This window comes from Pantherophis guttatus, chromosome 2 (genome assembly GCF_059756535.1).
Source record: "Pantherophis guttatus breed Tessera chromosome 2, ASM5975653v1, whole genome shotgun sequence".
Classification (NCBI taxonomy): domain Eukaryota; kingdom Metazoa; phylum Chordata; class Lepidosauria; order Squamata; family Colubridae; genus Pantherophis; species Pantherophis guttatus.
In genome coordinates this window covers 92,395,325-92,413,959 of record NC_142064.1, presented here as the reverse complement: position 1 = coordinate 92,413,959, position 18,635 = coordinate 92,395,325, and the positions used below count along the sequence as shown (strand labels likewise).

At 39.5% G+C, this 18,635-nt stretch overlaps 1 protein-coding gene across 2 annotated transcripts; it reads right to left on the bottom strand.

Annotated features, from left to right (window-relative positions):
• Positions 1–327: 327 nt before the first annotated feature.
• AMTN (amelotin) lies at positions 328–18,225 on the bottom strand. 2 transcript variants are annotated; one of them, XM_034411278.2, is made up of 10 exons: positions 18,147–18,225; positions 17,980–18,048; positions 15,462–15,506; positions 13,549–13,605; positions 11,220–11,297; positions 9,164–9,220; positions 6,137–6,232; positions 4,800–4,835; positions 2,661–2,687; positions 328–1,758 (listed from the first exon to the last, which is right to left on the bottom strand). In XM_034411278.2, the coding sequence occupies exons 2-10, from the start codon at positions 18,031–18,033 to the stop codon at positions 1,324–1,326; spliced, it is 885 nt and encodes a 294-aa protein (XP_034267169.1). In that variant the 5' UTR covers positions 18,034–18,048; positions 18,147–18,225; the 3' UTR covers positions 328–1,323. The 2 variants fall into 2 exon arrangements, with proteins under 2 accessions (XP_034267169.1, XP_034267170.1); XM_034411279.2 differs by lacking the exon at positions 2,661–2,687.
• Positions 18,226–18,635: the final 410 nt, after the last annotated feature.

Sequence of the window (18,635 nt, the reverse complement as noted above, 5' to 3'; positions counted from 1 at the left end):
TGGTTAAGTATCTCAGCTACTGTGTATATTTACTGTTTTTAAATGTTTTAATGCTTTAGTTGTAATCTATTTTTTGAACTGTAAGCCACCCAGAGTCATTGATTTAGGTGGGCAGCTATAAACATAGAATAAATAAGTAAACAAAGTAAACAAAGTAAGTAAGTAACATACTTACTTACTTACTTACATATACATACATACATACATACATTGACCTTGGTGCCAACTGTCTGTCCTGTACTATCATTAGATATATAGTTCAGGGGAAAAGTATAATGATTATAACCATAAATGGGAATCAAACAGAAAATTCAAAAACGTTGTAACTGCATTGGAAAATACCTTTATTGATATAATGTTCATAATGCACTGTCAGCAAAAATGTAAAATATATATAGCATGGCACAATTAGATTCTCAAACGAAAAAACAGAAAATTGATGGCATGGTATCCCCCCATCAGATCAAACCACAGAATATAATGAAGTGATTGAATTAACAACCTCTAATTATTTGGTTAGATAATAGAATTATTTAATAGAATTCATTTCATATGGCAGTCTTTTCTTTCTTTTTTAATAAGACATTAAGGTACATAAAGTTTAGTTCCAGGTTATATATCCAGCTGGAAAAATAATCATATAGCTCAGATAAACTATATTAATCCATTTGATTTGGGGGGGGAAGGGGAAATATAATCTCTCTCATTACCATTGAAATTGTCAAATTCTCTACTTTGAAATTTGCCCAGAGGACAAAAAGAGAGGCAAGTAGAAGTAAAATAATAGTGGGAATGCACAAAGAAGAAGCATGTTGAAATATTGAGATTAACTCCAGTACTTGACATGATCTGGAGAGGGGTTGGGAAGCATGGGAGGATGGGCTATTGCTATTCATTTTTTTAAAAAAAATGATGCCACATCCTCTTTCATACATGTCTGGATCAGACATTTCTTCCTTTGTGCGTAGAGTGCTACTTAACATTTTTAAAAACCATGCAGGTTCAGGCACTTAGTATATAGTATCTGAAAGATGCTAGTTTGGAGAAAACTAGTTTATAGCAATGGTTACATAGAGTACTAAACTGGCCAGATACATTGCTAAGGAATAAATGTGAAGCTAGCAAACTTTTTTCCTCATAAAATAAAAATTCCAGATTATTAAGATCTGTCACTGGAATTACATACTGCTGTAGTTGTTTTGGATGTCTGATCTGAAAATGCCCACATCTTTTGAAGAAATCATGCTTTGTTTCTTAAACCCAAAATAAAAAAGACTTCTTGCCACTCCTAGCCTGAATTGAAGAGCTGCTGTCACCCAGAGGTCAGGGCACATTCAGAGGCTTACTAGCTACAGTGTTCATGGGTATGTGGCTGTCTCCTCTCACAAGTGGTTGAGAGAGATTCTGAGGATTCTGCATATTACCCATATCGAATTTTACAAGAGAGGTGGGTGGTTCCCGAAGCTCACTTGGTTCCATATTAATGTCCGCAGTTGGTTCTACGAACATGCCACTTGTCCCAGTGTCTGGCTGTCTGAAGCCAGAGGGAGTTGGGTACAATTCGCCTGGAATCTCACTCAGCCCATCAGTGGCTGTGGGGAAGACCTTCTGGATGCCCGCTGCTGTGCCTTCAGGATTGGCCTGGCCCACTGGAAGAAATCCATCTTGACCTTCAGGAGGGGGTTCAGCTTGGCCTGAAGGGAACATAGCTCCTTGCATGCCAGGAAGGAGAAGCCCAGTGAAAAACTGTGAAGGTGACTGCCAAGGCAAAAAGAAAACAAGAGAATATGCATCAAAAAGTTAAAAGATCTCATGGAGCACTTTGGACATTAGAGAGAAAGATGGAAGAGAAAAGAATGAAAAGAGAGAGAATGTAGAGTAGTATTTCTTGTTTTCAACTTCTCCATTAAAAAATGCAAAGAATTCAGCACTTCCCTCTTCCCCTGGTGAGATCTCAAAAGCCAAATTCTGGAAAACAGCATTCTGGATTCCATAGCCTATCCATATTTTTAAATCCAAAGGTATCCTGAATGCTAGCTCTACTTATTAGAGATCAACAATCTTATTGAAAACATTCTCCACTTAAAGGGCTTCTCAGTCTAAATGTGAATTCTCAAGACAGAGAACCATGCAAGGACAAAGCAAGACCCTGAAATATATGGAACAAGTCTTGTTCATGTATAGTATTTTTAAATGAGCAGCCAAAGTTGTAGCAATCGTTTCTAGATTTACATCCATACATCTAAATTAGCTTCTGTAAAATTGTATATAGATCTATACCATCTTTTGTCTTCCTCTTTTGTCCCTTCAAACTGTAGTATAAACTCTAAAGCGGACAAGGAAGGAAGGAGGGAGGGAGGGAGGGAGGGAGGGAGGGTGGAAGAAAGGAAGAAAGAAAGAAAGAAAAAAGGAAGGAAGGAGGGAGGGAGGGAGGGAGGGGGGAAGGAAGGCCTAATTTTTTATAAGAACCCAAATGAAACATCCTGGCCTCACCAATGTGAATTGGTGAGGCCCTTGGTCCCCTAATGGCATTTTGTCTGACCCTATGAAGAAGGCTTAGAAGCTGTAAATTTATCACACAGTCTAGATGGTTTGGAATTGGGCTTGTGATGATTCTGAATGATCCCATGAAAATAGAAATATGTTAGTAAATTATTTACCATTTCCTCAGAGCTGAGCACTGCACCCTAGAACACCAATCAGAAAATGTCGGTTTGAGGGAGCAGAATGGAATAAATAAACATTAAAGGCATGGAAAAGATGATTTCTAAAAAGTTTACAAAAATGGTGGTGGTGGTGGTGGTGATGATGATGATGATGATGATGATGATGATGATGATGATGATGCACAGTCTTATTACGATAGATACAGGGGTGTCCATAGGTGTTCCAAAATCTACAGGATTATGGGCATGGAATAGTGATCAAAGCTCTACGCCTTTAATAATGAAGCCAAGCCCACCATCCTGCAGATCTTTTCACACACACACACACCCTTCAATAAAACCTTTGTGACAGGCTAGGTCTGGATCACACACTACAAGAAATGCACAACTTTATTATTATATGGAATATTAACCGGATATTGAAAGCCCAACAGTTTGTTTCTCTCCACTTTTATACTAAACATAATCAAGACAGGGAAATCTTGATTTATTTCCTCATTACTTGCTATCCATTCCATTCCACAATCCCCTTCTCATGGATGTTGTCTGGGGGAGAGCAATCTGGGGTGACACACAACCCTCCCACAACCACATCCTACAGAATATCCCAGTGTGATTAGGCTAAGATTTTTGGCCCTTTTGTTGGATTTCGCCTTATTCTGATTTTTTCTAAGAAAGCAATAGCAGTAACACTAAGACCTATATATTGCTTCGCAGTGCTTTACAATCTTCTCTAAATGGTTTGCAGATTCAGCCTATAGCTGAATAATCTGGGACTTCATTTTACCAACCTCAGAGGGATGGAAGGCTGAGTCAACCTTGACCCGGTGAGCATTGTACCCTTGGCAGCCAGCAGAATTAGCCTGCAATACTGCTGTCTAACCACTGCACCACGGGCTCTTAAGAAAAAGTTGTGCCTCAAAAGCAAAACTTCTAAACCACTTTTTCCATTAAACCCCTCAAGCCCCTACCTCCCAAAAAAGGGGCAATTATATGTAAAATTGAAGGACCCTCTGGAAGTGCTCTGTGGCCCTTAAGAGTCCAAATACCTTTCCTAAAAGAACCTAAATCTTCTTACGTTTATAAAAAATAAGAATGTTTTTTGGTAGTGCTAAATAGTTGTCACCACTGTGATTTCATGAGATTAGTCCAAAGACAATCATGTTAGTTCAATACTGCTTTGAAATGGATTAGTGAATGATAGATAAATCCATTTCCAGTGAAATCAAGATCTGAAATGGATTTCCGCTTGAGTCAAGCCTGTTAGCAACACCATTTATTTATTTATTTAGACTTCTATACCGCTTCATAGTGCTTTACAGCCCTCTCTAAGCGGTTTACAAAGTTATCATATAGCATATTGCATATTAGCATATTGCATTAGCATTAGCATATTGCCCCCAACAATCTGGGTCGTCACTTTACCCACCTCGGAAGGATGGAAGGCTGAGTCAACTTTGAGCCAGTGAGATTTGATCTGCTGATCTGCTGAACTACCAGTCAGCTGAAGTAGCTGCAGTACTGCACTCTAACCACTGCGCCACCTCGGCTCTTTAATGGTACCCCAGTTCCTTATTTTTTAACAGAGTCCTAACCCTCCTGGAAGAAGATACCCTGCCAGATATGATGCTGAAGAAAAGAAGTCCATTGCACTGTCTTCCCAAGTGCATTTCACACATTGTAAGAATGTGGGAGAAAGTTGTTTTATACTATGCCATGCCACTGTTCCATTTCATTCAATCCCATTAAGATCAAAAAAGCTGATTGCTCCAGATGTTTCAGAGAGGTCACTTTCCTAGACCCACTTGCAGATGCTAGGAATTGAGACCTTGGGCATGGCAAAGCACATAATGGCAAGAATGCTGGATAGCCAGTGATCAGGATTACAATTGGACCGTTTTTCCTCCATTGGAAAAGGATTGAATGAAATTATCTTTACGGGAAACAGATTTCACAATTTATTCATACCCACTTCAGGCTATGGAAATTCCCAATAAATGATTGAATAAGCACTGCTGTTCCAGAGAAAACAAGCCAGACATCCACTTCAAAAAAAGCAAAACTATTCATTATGCAAAAGGGGGAAAAAAAGAGCCTGAAAATCTCAAACAGACTTTCTGTCTCACTTCTTACCTGTGGTCCCATCTGTGTAACTATAATTGGCAGCATCTGCAAGACAAGTAGTAATAATTGCATGTATGTTATGCCTTTAGTTAAGTACAGGTAAGACTGAAGGAGGAATTGGCTTTTTGGGTAGTTTGTCTTTTAGCTATTCAGCTATTCAGTACTTGTAAAACATGCTTCTATTCTGACCTTGCAATCCTTTGGCTCATTAGACAACCTTTCTTTAGATTCATTTTAAGTTACACTTTCCACAAACATATTTAAATTGACAAAATCAATGTAGCCAGTATAACGATTCTGCTTGCACTTTCTTCCCATAATGCTAATGTAATTCTCATTCTCTTGCACCTCAATTTTGTGTGAAGCAGCTGGTACTATTCTTCACTGGTTATACCAGGATGAAGCCTTCTCCAATCAGGTGCCCTCCAGCTTGCTTGACTCCAATTCCTACCAGCTCCAGCCATCACTGGGGGGAAATCAGATGGTTCGCTTCTCATCCAAGAAGCTTCTTCAGTTCCGAAGAAGCTTCTTGGTTAAGAAGCGAAATGTCTTCAGCGAAAAAGAGAAAGTCCAGTTGCTTCTTGAAAAACCACCTTTGGGACATGCAGAGTAATAGTGTGTGAATATACATCACATATAACAGTGATGGCTAACCTTTTTGCCATCACATGCCAAAAGCAGGGGGAACGGGGGGGTCACACGTGCATGTGCCCACATCCATAATTCTATGCGCCCCACCCCCCGTGCATGCATGCGTGACCCCCCCCTGGTTCCCCCCCTTTTGGCATGTGATGGCACGGTGGGGCCGGTAGGCCCATTTTTTGCTCTCCCCAGTTGGGAAATGGGCCGTTTCTGGCCTCCAAAGAGCTGCCAGGGGGGGTGGGGAAGGCCATTTTCATCCTCCTCAGGCTCCTAGAAAGGCTCTGGAGCCTGGGGAGAATGAAAAATGGGCCTTCCCCACCCCACCATCCCCAGAGGCCCTCTAGAGGCTGGAAACAGCATGTTTCCTGACTTCCGATGGGCCCAGAAGGACCGAACATCAGCTGGCCGGCATGCACATGCGCTGAGCTCATGTGCCCACTGATATGGCTCCACGTGCCACAGGTGGCACGCGTGCCATAGGTTCACTATCATGGACATATAGGCACAGATGATCACAGAAGCTGATTTAAGAGAATCAAGAAGTTATTTATGTTTACTATCCAATGTCTAAGTCTGGAAGGTAAGTATATTTGCTTCCTATGATTGCTGACTTAGTTAGTTTCTAAAATGGAGAAAGATGAACAGTGGAAACTGAGGAGGATATTAGCCAGCCTAGATTCTTATAGGAGTTATAAAATACTTACTGCTTGCCCTGGCGGTAGCTGCTGTGGTACAGTCATTCCCCCACCAACTAGAGGCAATGTTTGTAGTGTGGATAATATTCCTAGGAGAGTAGAAAGCTGCATGGGAAGTGGATTAAAACATGATTAGAAAGAAATACAGAAAAAAAGAAAGCAGCTTCCTTTGAGTTGGGTGACGTGATTAAAATCTTCAAAAAAAAACCATTTTTGTTTCTTTCTAGTGCCAAATATAGCGCAAGAAAAGGACAACAATTTTACCACCATGATCCCGAGCAAGGTGTGTAAGGCTTCCCACTCATGCATGTCACTGATGTTTCAACTGTCAAGAAAAGTGTCAGGATTTTGGCACCAAAGTTAAGGATTACAGCCCGTTCGCTATTCTGCAACATCTGAAGGCTTACATATTCTACCAACAAAACAGGGCAAGAATCCTGTGATCTTCTAGGCATTATTAGATTCACATTCTAACCATCCCTGACAATAAATACTGGTGGTTGGAGATGGGGGCTCTTGGGGTACAGCTGGAAAAAAAATTGCTGCTTTACTTTTAAAAGGTAAAGGTTCCCCTTGCACATATGTGCTAGTCGTTCCCGACTCTAGGGGGCACTGCTCATCTCCGTTTCAAAGCTGAAGAGCCAGCTGTCCAAAGATGTCTCTGTGGTCATGTAGCCGGCATGACTAAACGCCAAAGGCGCATGGAACACTGTTACCTTCCATCAAAGGTGGTCCCTATTTTTTCTACTTGCATTTTTTACATGCTTGCGAACTGCTAGGTTGGCAGAAGCTGGGACAAGTAACAGGCACTCACCCCATTATGTGGCTCTAGGGATTCAAACCGCTGAACTGCCGACCAACAAGCTCAGCATCTTAGCCACTGAGCCACCACGTCCCTCGAGTACCCTTTTAGTTCGGTACTAAATAAGAAACTAGAAAAGCCCCCCTCTGAATTCATTTATATTTTCTCAGTTGGCTGGCTCATTATAAAAAGTCCATTTTTTGCTCTACCCAGGGAATTATTTTAATTCACCTGGACCTTGCGAATTGATTCCAGTTGTGTATTCTAATATCATGGCTGCTCTTTTAACTACTTTTTCCAACTCCTGTGGAAATCTATCTCTTCCAGTGTTCTACTTGCATTTTTATTATCGCCTTTCTTATATCAGAATCGTCCCCATCTATGTTTACAGGATTTATTTATTGATTTTTCCCTTATTATCATTCATCGATTGATTATATGCCATCAAGTCAGTGTTGACTCTTAGCAACCACATCAATAGATTTCTCCTGGAGGATCTGTCCCCAACCTGGTACTTCAGGCCTTTTAGGAGCATCATAATCGTTATTGTATAAAACTATTAAATTTTAAATTATTAAAATTACTATGAAACCAAACCGTACAGATTCTAAAGCAATAGAACCAGAAGGGCCCTGCATAAAAATTCATCCTGAATGCCATCTGAGATGCAGTTTTACAAATAGAGCATAATCTCAAAGGCATCCTTTTGTCTTCTCGCCTTCAAAAACGGAGCTTGGGGACTCCTGTTTTGACTCTTAGAAGGCAAGAGGCTTAATGAGAAGAAACATCACAGCGTTTCTTGCCTCTTTTGGATTTTATTTACTCTTTTTATGCTTTTAATGTTTTATTTACTGTTTTTATGCTTTTAATATTTTATTTACGGTTTTTATGCTTTTAATATTTTATTGTACACCACCCAGAGATGGGCTGTTCTTAAATATGATACCATAGATCAGGGCTGTCAAAGTCCCGGCCCGTGTGCAGGATGTGTCATGCGCTGACCACGCCCATGCCCAGTTTAGCGAAGGGGGGGGGGAAGTCCGATACATCGTGTGATACCGTGACGATGTGAGTTTGATACCCTTGCCATAGACAGATGATAGGTAGATAAACAGAAAGACAAACAGACAGAATGTTTATAGGCAGCTTGGTCCCAAACCTTTGCAAATAATAATCCTTTCAATTGTCCATGGGAAGCAGTGCAGATACAAAACAGAATCACACATTCCAGAGTGGAAGTCCAATATTACTTGGATTTCCAAAGATGACAGTAGGGAAAATAGTTCTCATATTCAAACATTTCCTCTTTATTGAAAATCCATTACAGGCTGGATGTTGCCTTTAAGAAGGATCCTATAAAAAAACTCTGTGGGTTGCACAATACATACTGTCTGAGTTGTCACGAATACTGAAGAGATTCTCCATCATTTTGTAGTAATTGCCATGTTCTGCAGTCACAATTGCTGGCTAAGTACTTCTCAGAGTATCTACTATTAGATATTGCTAAAGACCCTTCTCTGCTTGTGGAGTTCAGTTTTTTCTTCAAGAAGTGATCCTATCCTGATTTTCTTGCCAAGAGGGCTTTAGTTCTTTGATTTGCAGAAGCAGTAAGAAAACAGCAGCATCCTGCAATGTTCCAAAATAAATTTCTCTAGTAGGTGGATGCATGAAGCTGGGTGAATTTAGAACCAGCCCTCTCAGACAAGTTTGGAGAATTTTGCTAATATTGAAAAGATAGAAAAACATTCTGATTTAAAAAAAAAAAAGATACTGAAAGCAGAATGCTCAGGAATCTCCTTTCCTTTCCTTTCCTTTCCTTTCCTTTCTTTTCCTTTCCTTTCCTTTCCTTTCCTTTCCTTCCCTTCCCTTCCCTCCCCTCCCCTTCCCTTCCCTCCCCTTCCCCTCCCCTTCTCCCCTTCCCCTTCCCCTTCCTCTTCCCCATTCAGCTCCCTACCTGCTTGTATCACTTGGACAAACTTGATATAAGAAATCTATAACATGGGGAAGTAACATTCTCACAGAGAAATGAAAATTGCTGAACCATTGCCTAGAAAGACTATATGTAGAGCTATCAGATATGGGTTACAAAATTTATATGACCATTAGCAGCACAGATTTATCTTTTGCTGCCATCCAGTTTGTTGGGATGTTTGCGGCCCAGATCTGCCAGTCATCTGATATACGAAACAAAGCATATACAATGATACACTTGCTTAGTGCAGAAAATAACTTACATAATTCATGTCTATCGGGAACACCTGATTCTGTGGTAGGCTGAAGACAGGAAAGTTCTGTAACACAAAGAATTTTTAAAAACTGATTCTTGCAAGAGTTTTAATGCAATTCTGTGCATGGCTATTCAGTTCAATTGGAATCGCTTTTAGCAACCTGAGCCTGAAGTCATAAAAAAATAATTGCTAGACCTGGCATTAGTGCAATGCCAGTTCTTCCTACTTTGCACTTTAATGTTCAGGTACAGAGAGCATATCTGCAAAGTAATATCTGGCAAATGAATCACAGATAGTTTTTCACAAAATAATTTTAATCCTTTATCATAATCAGACTGCAGAAAGTTAGCTGCCTACCAAGATATATAATTATTTGCAGATCTTGTGCTTGAGCTGTTTACCATACACATATACACTTAAGCTTGGAGGACAGCATCTTTTGATAGAACATTATCTATAATATTTGCAGAATAGTAATGGAAATTTTTTAAAAACCCTTTGACTTTAGAAAATTCTCCACTGAATTATAAATACCATCTTCTTTGTTTGGTATGACAACCATAGCCTTGTGGTGGCGAATAAAATATCAGGAATTGTCACTTATTGTTATGTTACTATTCTTATATTCAGTGCCCACCTTTGTATAGCAAAGAGGGAGAGAGAATAGATGCACTTGATCAGTTTTGTAAACAATATTTTTAGTCCAGTTCATTTTTCTGCTGTCGATTTAACAAAACTGATAGCAGCAAAAAGCAAGAAGAAAGTATCTTTAACTGTTTCCCTCAGCTTCCTTCTCTGATGTAGGCAGCAGGGATCTCTCTATGCATTCAATACTCTAGTTCAGGGGTCTCCAAGCTTGGTAACTTTATGCCTGGTGGACTTTGACTCCCAGAATTCCCCAGCTAGCAAAGCTGACTGGGAAGCTTTGGTGGGAAGAGATGGTGAAAGCAAAACTAGCTGGGGAATTCTGTGAATTGAAGTCCACCAGGCTTAAAGTCGCCAAGGTTGAAGACCCCTGCTCTAGTTGTTCCTGCTAATCTTTTTTCATTCTTTATTTCAAACCAAAATCAATGGCAAATCTACGACACGTGTGTCAAAAATAACATGTCACCTTTTAGGTGACACGACTGCAATTCACTAATACCTGGCAGCAATTATTCTTGAAAGCATGCCCTATTCTCCCACAATTTTCAGAGGCTGCGGAGCCTGTATGAGAATCAGGGTGTGCTCTCATATAGTCTCTGGAGTCTCTGAAAATCATATGAAAACAGCCTGTGTTTTTTTTCCCCACAGTTTTTGGAGATTGCAGGGGCCGCAGAAGATCATTCTCCAAAGCCCTTCAAGAACAAAGGCCCCATGCAACCCAGAGAAGCTTAGGGTAGGCCAAAAAGGGCCTGTCAACAGAAAAAGAACATAGCCTGAAGTGGTAAGCAGTGCATGGCAAATCCTGGGCAAGGATTGTCCCTGAACCACAGGGACAATTATGCCTTGGGGAATGGTGTGAGGTGGTCTTTTTGAGTGGCAGTTGTGGTAGGGCTGAAGATAAGACCTCGGCCTCTACATAAGGGCCAGTCCACTGGTGGGTTGGCCCCAGTTTGGACCGGTTTGCAAGAACTGGTAGTAAAACCGGTGGGAGGTCCCGCCCACCACCCGGATGTTGTCATTGGTGATCTGTGCATGCAGATCCCATTGCGAACCGGTAGTAAAGGTAAGTTGAACCCACCCCTGGTCCAGTCTCTACATTCCCGCCAAATGCAGGGTGGCCTAGATTGGATAGGAAATAAAAAAAAATGTTTCTCTTTTATTTGGCAGGATCTATGTGACACACCAACAGAATCAAATTAGGCATTTTTGTCCTGCCAAACCTCAAAGATTCATCATCAATGGTCAATGGAGTTCTGAATTCCTATGTTTCAGCCCACTTCTAACTTAGAAGAGGATTTTAGTTGGCGAGAGCCCAGATAGCAAGCAGATGGATGCTGAGTTTTGGTTTTCTCTTTCAGTGCTATTCAAAAGATAATGAACAAAGTGATGATATATTAAATTTTTTTTTTTAGCTTACCACATTTGGAGGCTGATTTCCCGGTAGGTTTGGATCTGGAACCAGCTTTGCTGGAGGCAGTACAGCTCTTTGCCGGGACTACAATTTAGAAAGGAATACGGTGAATACTGGTAGTTGTATTTGTTAAATTTATGCTTTGTCTTCAGAACCCAAAGCAACATACATTGCACTTCTTTTTCTAGTTTTATCCCCTCATCAATAACCTTGTCAGGAAAGTTGGGTTCAGAGATGGTGAAAGTCCCAAAACTACCGATGGAAATTCTATGGCTAGAAGTGGACTAGAACTTTTATCTTCTTGAACTTAATCCAACATTTTAACTACCATACCACGCTTGGTTAGATACTGAAATTTAATTTAAATTAATTGAAAGGCTCAGGGTAAGATTTTGTGATTATTTACATTCCAAAAGAAAACAGTCCTCTCGGAGAACAAAAAGCATACTTCCGCCCCAAAGTCCTGATTCTGATCTGTATTTTTAATCTAATTAAAATTTTAATTGTAATTTTAATTAGTATTATACATGACAACAACTGCCTTTGCTAACATGATTTCAAAGACTATTTTCATCCTCTCCCTCTTAGTCTAAGACCACTAGTGTCTTTGTACATAAGACTTTCAATATTCAACAAGGTTTTCAGTTGTAAGAGTCTCCAGTAATAGAGCATTTTACAAAGAATATTACCAAAATGCTACAAATTGTGTCAGTGGTTCAGTTTCAGTGAAGGGAAAGGAAACAGCTCTTTCACTACACAACCCTCTGTCAGCCATAATTATATGAAGAGATTTGTTAGTCAGGCTGGGGATTGATGTAAAATCCAAGGGGGAAAAAAGGAATGATAATGAGAATCTCAGGTATAATAGCATTATTAAAAAATTATAACAACATTGAAATAGTTCACATGAGCACTAATTGCTGCAACTTGAAGCAAGGATTAAACCCTGATTAAATCATAATAATGGACCACTCTTTTATTCATCTCCGAAACCCTCTGGATAATGCAAGCATTTATGGCAAATTTTAAAAAAAGTGGGGGGAGGGAGCATATTCCATGAATACTTTCTAAAAAAGTTTGCAGATTGAAACCGGGAAACACTATCCTCCCTGCTCCCAGTGGATTTCTCCCTCCGGAATAATAGAAAATGCTTGGGACTCAGAGGCATCATTTGCAACTGGAGAGTCCTTTGGCTTGAACGACATCTCCATTTGCAAACAGCAGAGATGGGAGAGGTTGAGAGAAGCTCAAAGGTGGTTCTGGCAAATGTAAACTACATTGTAGGCAATGAGGAATTGCCTTCTCAGGCTCCTCTTCCTCCAACTGTTGTTTTGTCATTTTTCCTGACTCTCAGAATATACCTAATTCCTTGTTCCATTTGGAATCAGGCTTTCCTTCTATGGGTGCTTATAAGACCTTTTGCTATCTTAGATTCTAGGCCATGGGTGTCCAACCTTATCAACTTTAAGACTTCTAGACTTCAACTCCCAGAATTCCCCAGCCAGCCATGTGTCAGGGTTCTAAGTAACAACCCCAAAGCAAGCAAAACTCTGAGGCCTAGAGTTTCCTCAAAGCACAATTTTATTTGGGATGTCATATTGGCAGAGCTGGTGAAAACCTGACTCTGAAGGGCCCAGAGTTTTCCCCACCCAAATCAAAACCCAAAGTTCTTACCCTCAGGTCACATGTCCATCATGTGGTCCAATCAGGTCGCAGTTCCAACTCCGGCTGGCTTTGGTCCATGCCCTTCCAACACCTGGTAGAGCATCCTTGGCTCCCACAGGAAAGAATCCTATTTTGGCTACACAACCCCCGGCTATCTCTACCTCCCCCCTCACGTTCCCACAGCTCCTCCTGGCCTTGCTGTGGCAGCCCTGAAGATGCTCCTGAAATGATTTCGGGACTGACACCATGCTGGCTGGGAAATTCTGGAAGTTGAACTCCACAAGTTTTAAAGTTGCCAGGATTGGACATCCTATTCTAGGCTAAATTGATTGCCATTAGATTTGGTTTTTTTTAACTATTACCTAACGAACATATAATAAGTTTATTTTCTTCAAGCCAGCAATAACATTAATCAATAGCTACTTGCCAATTTTATCTCATTTTTATTGTTTGTGTTCTTTTTATCCCATTGTTTCCTATTTCACTTTGTTTTTTTAAAATGTGTTTGCTTATTTTTATTTATTCAGATTGTGTTATTTGGCTTCATATCATAAATAGAATTGTTGTTATTTTATAGCACTATATATCAGAACAATATATTAAACAATGTTAAAATGTGACCTTTTTTAAACCAACATGTTTCCATTAAGAGAAATAAAAACGGCAGTACCTGAGCTTGCTGTGGAGTGTTACCGACGGCTATATACCTTTGCAACAGGCGCAATATCTGGCAAATGAATCACAGATAGTTTTTCATACAATGATTTAATATTTCATCATAATCAGACCACTGTAAGTTAGCTGCTTGCTAAGATATATAATTATTTGCAGATTTTCTTGTGCTGGAGCTGTTTACTATGCACATATATACTTAACAGCTCCTTTTGATGGAAAATTATCTATTATGTTCTCAGAATAGCAGTGGAATTTTTTTTTTTTTTTGACCTTCTCAGTTTAGAAAATTCTCCTGTGAATTATAAATACAATAGAATACAAACAGCATGATTTAAAAAAAATTCTTAAAGGACAATAGTTTTGATCAGTACCTTTGATTATACAGAATTTTCAACAGTAATTATAACAAATAAATTAAATATTTTTTTCCAGGAAGTGAAGAAAAAAATCCTTAAATTCTGCATATGCTTATTCTGGCTGCAGTTTTGCTCACCAGCTGCTTACATTCCACGAACAGCTATGGGATTAATGCTGGAAGTCTAAAATTACTCCATTGAACGTATAAAGATTTACTTTTGCGTAAACATGGCAAAGACAGCACCGTACATCCGTCTTTCCCAATATGACATGTCCCACCTGTGTGGGCCTCTAATTCCAAAACCTTCCCAACCAAAATGCTCATTGCCATACTGATTTAATTGCATGCTTGGAAAATTGCCGTTCACAACATCTGGAAATTGCCACCTTGGAGAAAGCTGATTTACAAGATTGCAGTCACAATTATTTCCTTTTTAACCTCCCCACCCCCTTTGTCTTTCCATGGATAGAACAGAGGATTTCTTAAAAAGGAAAGGGTGGAAATAATGGAAAGTAATGCCATGTCTGGAGACAGCTCTATCATGAGATAAATTGAACCAGTGAGAAGTGACATGACTTTATAAGAATTGGTGGAGAATTGGTGGGAGGTAGGAGGATCTGGTTCATGGGGCACTTACATTCATGTGGTGAAAGTCCCATTGAAATAAGTGTCTTGTTACACTGATACATACTCCCTTCTAATGTACTTCAAGATTACCCTGAACTTCTGAATGGATAACACGTTTGGGTAATTTGTGAGAAAGTTGATAAAAATTCTATGGAAATATTCCAAATTGTCCTGGACTAGTTTTGGCCTTTTTGTGGCTACTCAAAAGTCGTGGTGGTGCAGTGGTTAGAATGCAGTACTGCAGGCTGATTCTGCTGATCACCGGCTGCCTGCAATTTGGCAGTTCAAATCTCACCAGGCTCAAGGTTGACTGAGCCTTCCATCCTTCCGAGGTGGATAAAATAAGGAGCCAGATTGTTGGGGGCAATAGGGCTGACTCTCTAAACTGCTTAGAGAGGGCTGTAAAGCACTGTGAAGCAGTATATAAGTCTAAGTGCTATGCTATTGCTACTCTGCCTTCTCCATGGCAGCAATACAGCTGCCTCCATTCCTGATTCATCTGCTTCAGATGGCTATTGCAAAGACAAGGGGAAGCAGGGAAACACAAAGGAGCGGTGCAGAAAATTTTTGGCAGAGCTTTACCAATTCATCTTGAAACATTGGATCATTCTCTTGGTTCCTTTAGAGAACTGATTGAACTGATTTGAGAGAAAAGGTACCAGGTCTGATGAGGGTCTCCATTACTCTTTTGTTTGGCCAATAATGAGAGATAAGGTGAGCTGAAGTAGGGAAGGTGGCTAAGGAAACTAGCACCTCAGACCAAAGTAGAGGAACCTAGGCCATCATAATAATGTGTCAACATTTTCAAGATAATTAAACAATTCAGAACATGCAATGTATGAACATGCAAACACACACACTGCTTTGGCAACACACAGGCCTGCAGCCTCCCCCTCCCCCGCTGTCACCCCCATGTTATTTACTTCTTTGCTGCTGCTTGTAGCCAGAATCCCACCAATGTGGTTGATCTGAGGAAAAAGAACATAAATTCTAAATGAAGCATACCAATATGTCTTAATCTTGTGCAATTTAGTCTCCACCTAAGTCATTATTCAAGCTAAGATTTGCTGCAGTAGCCTCTTACAAAGAATCCTCCTAACACTTAACATGGTCTATATCACCTAGGAGGAACAATATAATGCCATTCTCACAGATATGCCCAAAGCTAGGGAGCTACAAAAATAAGACTTCCATTAACCACCCACAAAGAAATCATCATCAGAGAAGTCAAACCTCACTTGCATTCTTTGAGTGCAAAAAAAATATGATATACATTGTTTACCAGCACTTCCTTATATCGGTACATATAAATACTCTGGGGAGTTATTTGCACACTCCCAGTAATATTAAGGTTGTATTGGTTGCCAGAGAAACATTAACATAACATATGATTCATTTCACAATGAGTATCCACTCCTTTTCTGGTGGTTCTTTAAAAGCACAGTGGTAAAACAGAATCATTGAGTCTTAACTATTCACAGCTTTCCTCAATGTGTTAAATTACCAACACATCACCAAAACATTTTAATGTAGTACTGAGAAATTCTCCTGGGATTTCCAACACTAAGACAATTGCCAGTTTGAAAGACACCAGAAATTCATGGCCAGAGAGGCTCTTTGCTTCAGCTATTTGTCAGATTATTTTCCTAGAATAGTGCTCAGGAAAGGTATTAAGGTGTAAATTGCTGTGAGAAATAAAATAATTTCCTAATCAATGTCCTTTCCCAGGCCATTCTCTATTTTCCTTTCATCCATTTGCTTCAGTTAACATTTGATCAGAGCAGCTGCTAAGAACCAATTCTGCTTCTCTTTACATAGCCACAAAGATGGGAGGCATCTTGGAGGCCAACTTAAAGTGATCCTACAAAGCTTTTAACTTTGTTCTTTGAGAAAAGAAAATTGGGAGACACTGATCTAGTCCTACAAATATATAGAATAAAAAAGTCAAGTCACCTGGTATCTTATATGGACTCATATGTTTGAGGTTTTCTCAGCATATGGACATTGTCTGCTGTTGGTTTCTTTTATCACTAACTATTTTCTCTCCCTCTCTGTGTCTCTCCTTTTCTCTCTTTTCTTTTTACCCTCTTTCTCCTTCACTCTATCCACCCCTTGGTTATAGTTCAGCTTAACATTATGTATTTTGTATCTGTTCTAATTCACACTTCACTGTGTGTTTGTAACAGAGTCAATGTTCAATATATATAAATATACTTGGTAACTTCCTTAAAGGATGTTAAATAAGTTTTAACACAGCCCTTCAAATATTTTTTTCCCAGTTTCTTAGTCTTGCCTCCAGGGCACTTAAAACATTAAAGGGGAAGATAGGGAGGGTCTGATTCAGTCTCTCTTTTTCCTCTCAGTTTCTTTTTATTCCTCTCAGTTTCTTTTTATTCCTTTTCCCCCACCCCAATTTTATCTCAACAAAATAAAAATGCAAGAAGTATAGTCTTAGAACACTGAAGCCAGTTAGTACATAGAACAATTGGAAGGGGCCCCAGAGATCTTCTAGTCCAACTCCTTGCTCAAGCAGAAGACCGTAAACCATTTCAGACAAATGGTTGTCCAGTCTCTTTTTGAAAGCCTCCAGTGATGGAGCACTCACAACTTCTGAACGTAATATATTATTTTTGTTCTCATTTTCAATTCAGCAAGCAGAATACCTTATTACTTTCAACCTAGAAACGTGTACATAAACTCATGCACAGACATTGAACAAATAGTAGAGTATTATCATTGTTTGGATATTTCCCAATGCACCAGACCTTTCACATGTGAAATCTAAGGAATCTACTTGACTATAAGAGTATGATTTCCTCATGTCTCCTTCAAAAAAGAAGGTGGGGGATGATTTTATACATTTTAACCCAAGTGGTTAAGATTGTTCCAGGCTGCCCAGAAGGCATATATATATATATGTTGCCTGCAGAAAGCTATCTGAAAGAGAAACAATTGCAAACTTCCTCCTCCAAACATCATTAAGAACCCACAAAATCTTGAAAAAGCTTAAAATTCAGCACATGCCTTGCCCCCAGTTCCCCTTCCTACAACAATGTAAAATAAAGGCATCTATAGTTCTCTCCCTAAGATGTGTGGAGAAGAGAAATATCCCAGAATAGCCTTCAGAAAACTGAAATTCTATTTAGAAATGTTGGTAATTGGACATTTTTACAGCTGTTACTACATGAGATTTTGCTACCTCATGAGAATAGGTAAAATCAGATCAAGAACTAAATTACTTTACACAAATTAAAATCTCAAATTTTGAAAGATGGGGGAGGGATTTGGGGCTTGTGCAAGCTTGGATTGACAGAGAACAAGTTTGTTTGGCATCAGGGCGAAACTTGGCTCTATGCTTTATGAAATTCATAATACACTTTCAGCTTGCTAAGAAGGTACACCACCAAAAGTAACGCATGAAAAAATTTAAAGGTTACTTACTGGTATGGAGAACGTCAGCCCCAAAAGGGAAAGAAGTAAAATTATAATCTTCATATTTCAAGTTGGTACCTGTAAGAAGGAATCAGAAATTTGTTTTTTTTCTCTCTAGTATCTTATAAGCATCATTATTCACAATTATCAACCTTGACATTACAAGTATCTCTTACCCCACAATTCTCTTGCAGATGTAAATAGAACAACAGTTTGGTGCCTAGAGTTTCATTAAAGCTCTTCCCTCAGTAGCTGTAACCCTTCTGAAGGGTATCTGTCCCCCTTGCATGAATTTAAACTCCTATTCAGATGGGTAGTCATCAGAGCAAAACCCACAGGTGATAATTTGTGTATCATGCAGTACCCAACATCTTATTATCGGTAAATATCATTATGTCGTGGAATGTCTGTGGTCATGGAGGGATTTTTTTTTTCTTTCTGAGAAGGAATGGAATAATATATTGAATGGGCTAAACAAAATCGAGCCCACTTTTTTCAGTGTCAGAGTAGATGAACAATAGCATAATTTGTAGTCTAAAAGCATCTTGTACATACTGGGATCTCAGACTAGATCAGACAGGAACAGAAGGTAACAACTTAAAAATGAGCGGGATTCAGCCAGTTCTGTCTGGTTCTCACAAACCGGTAGCAGCGACTGTGGTATG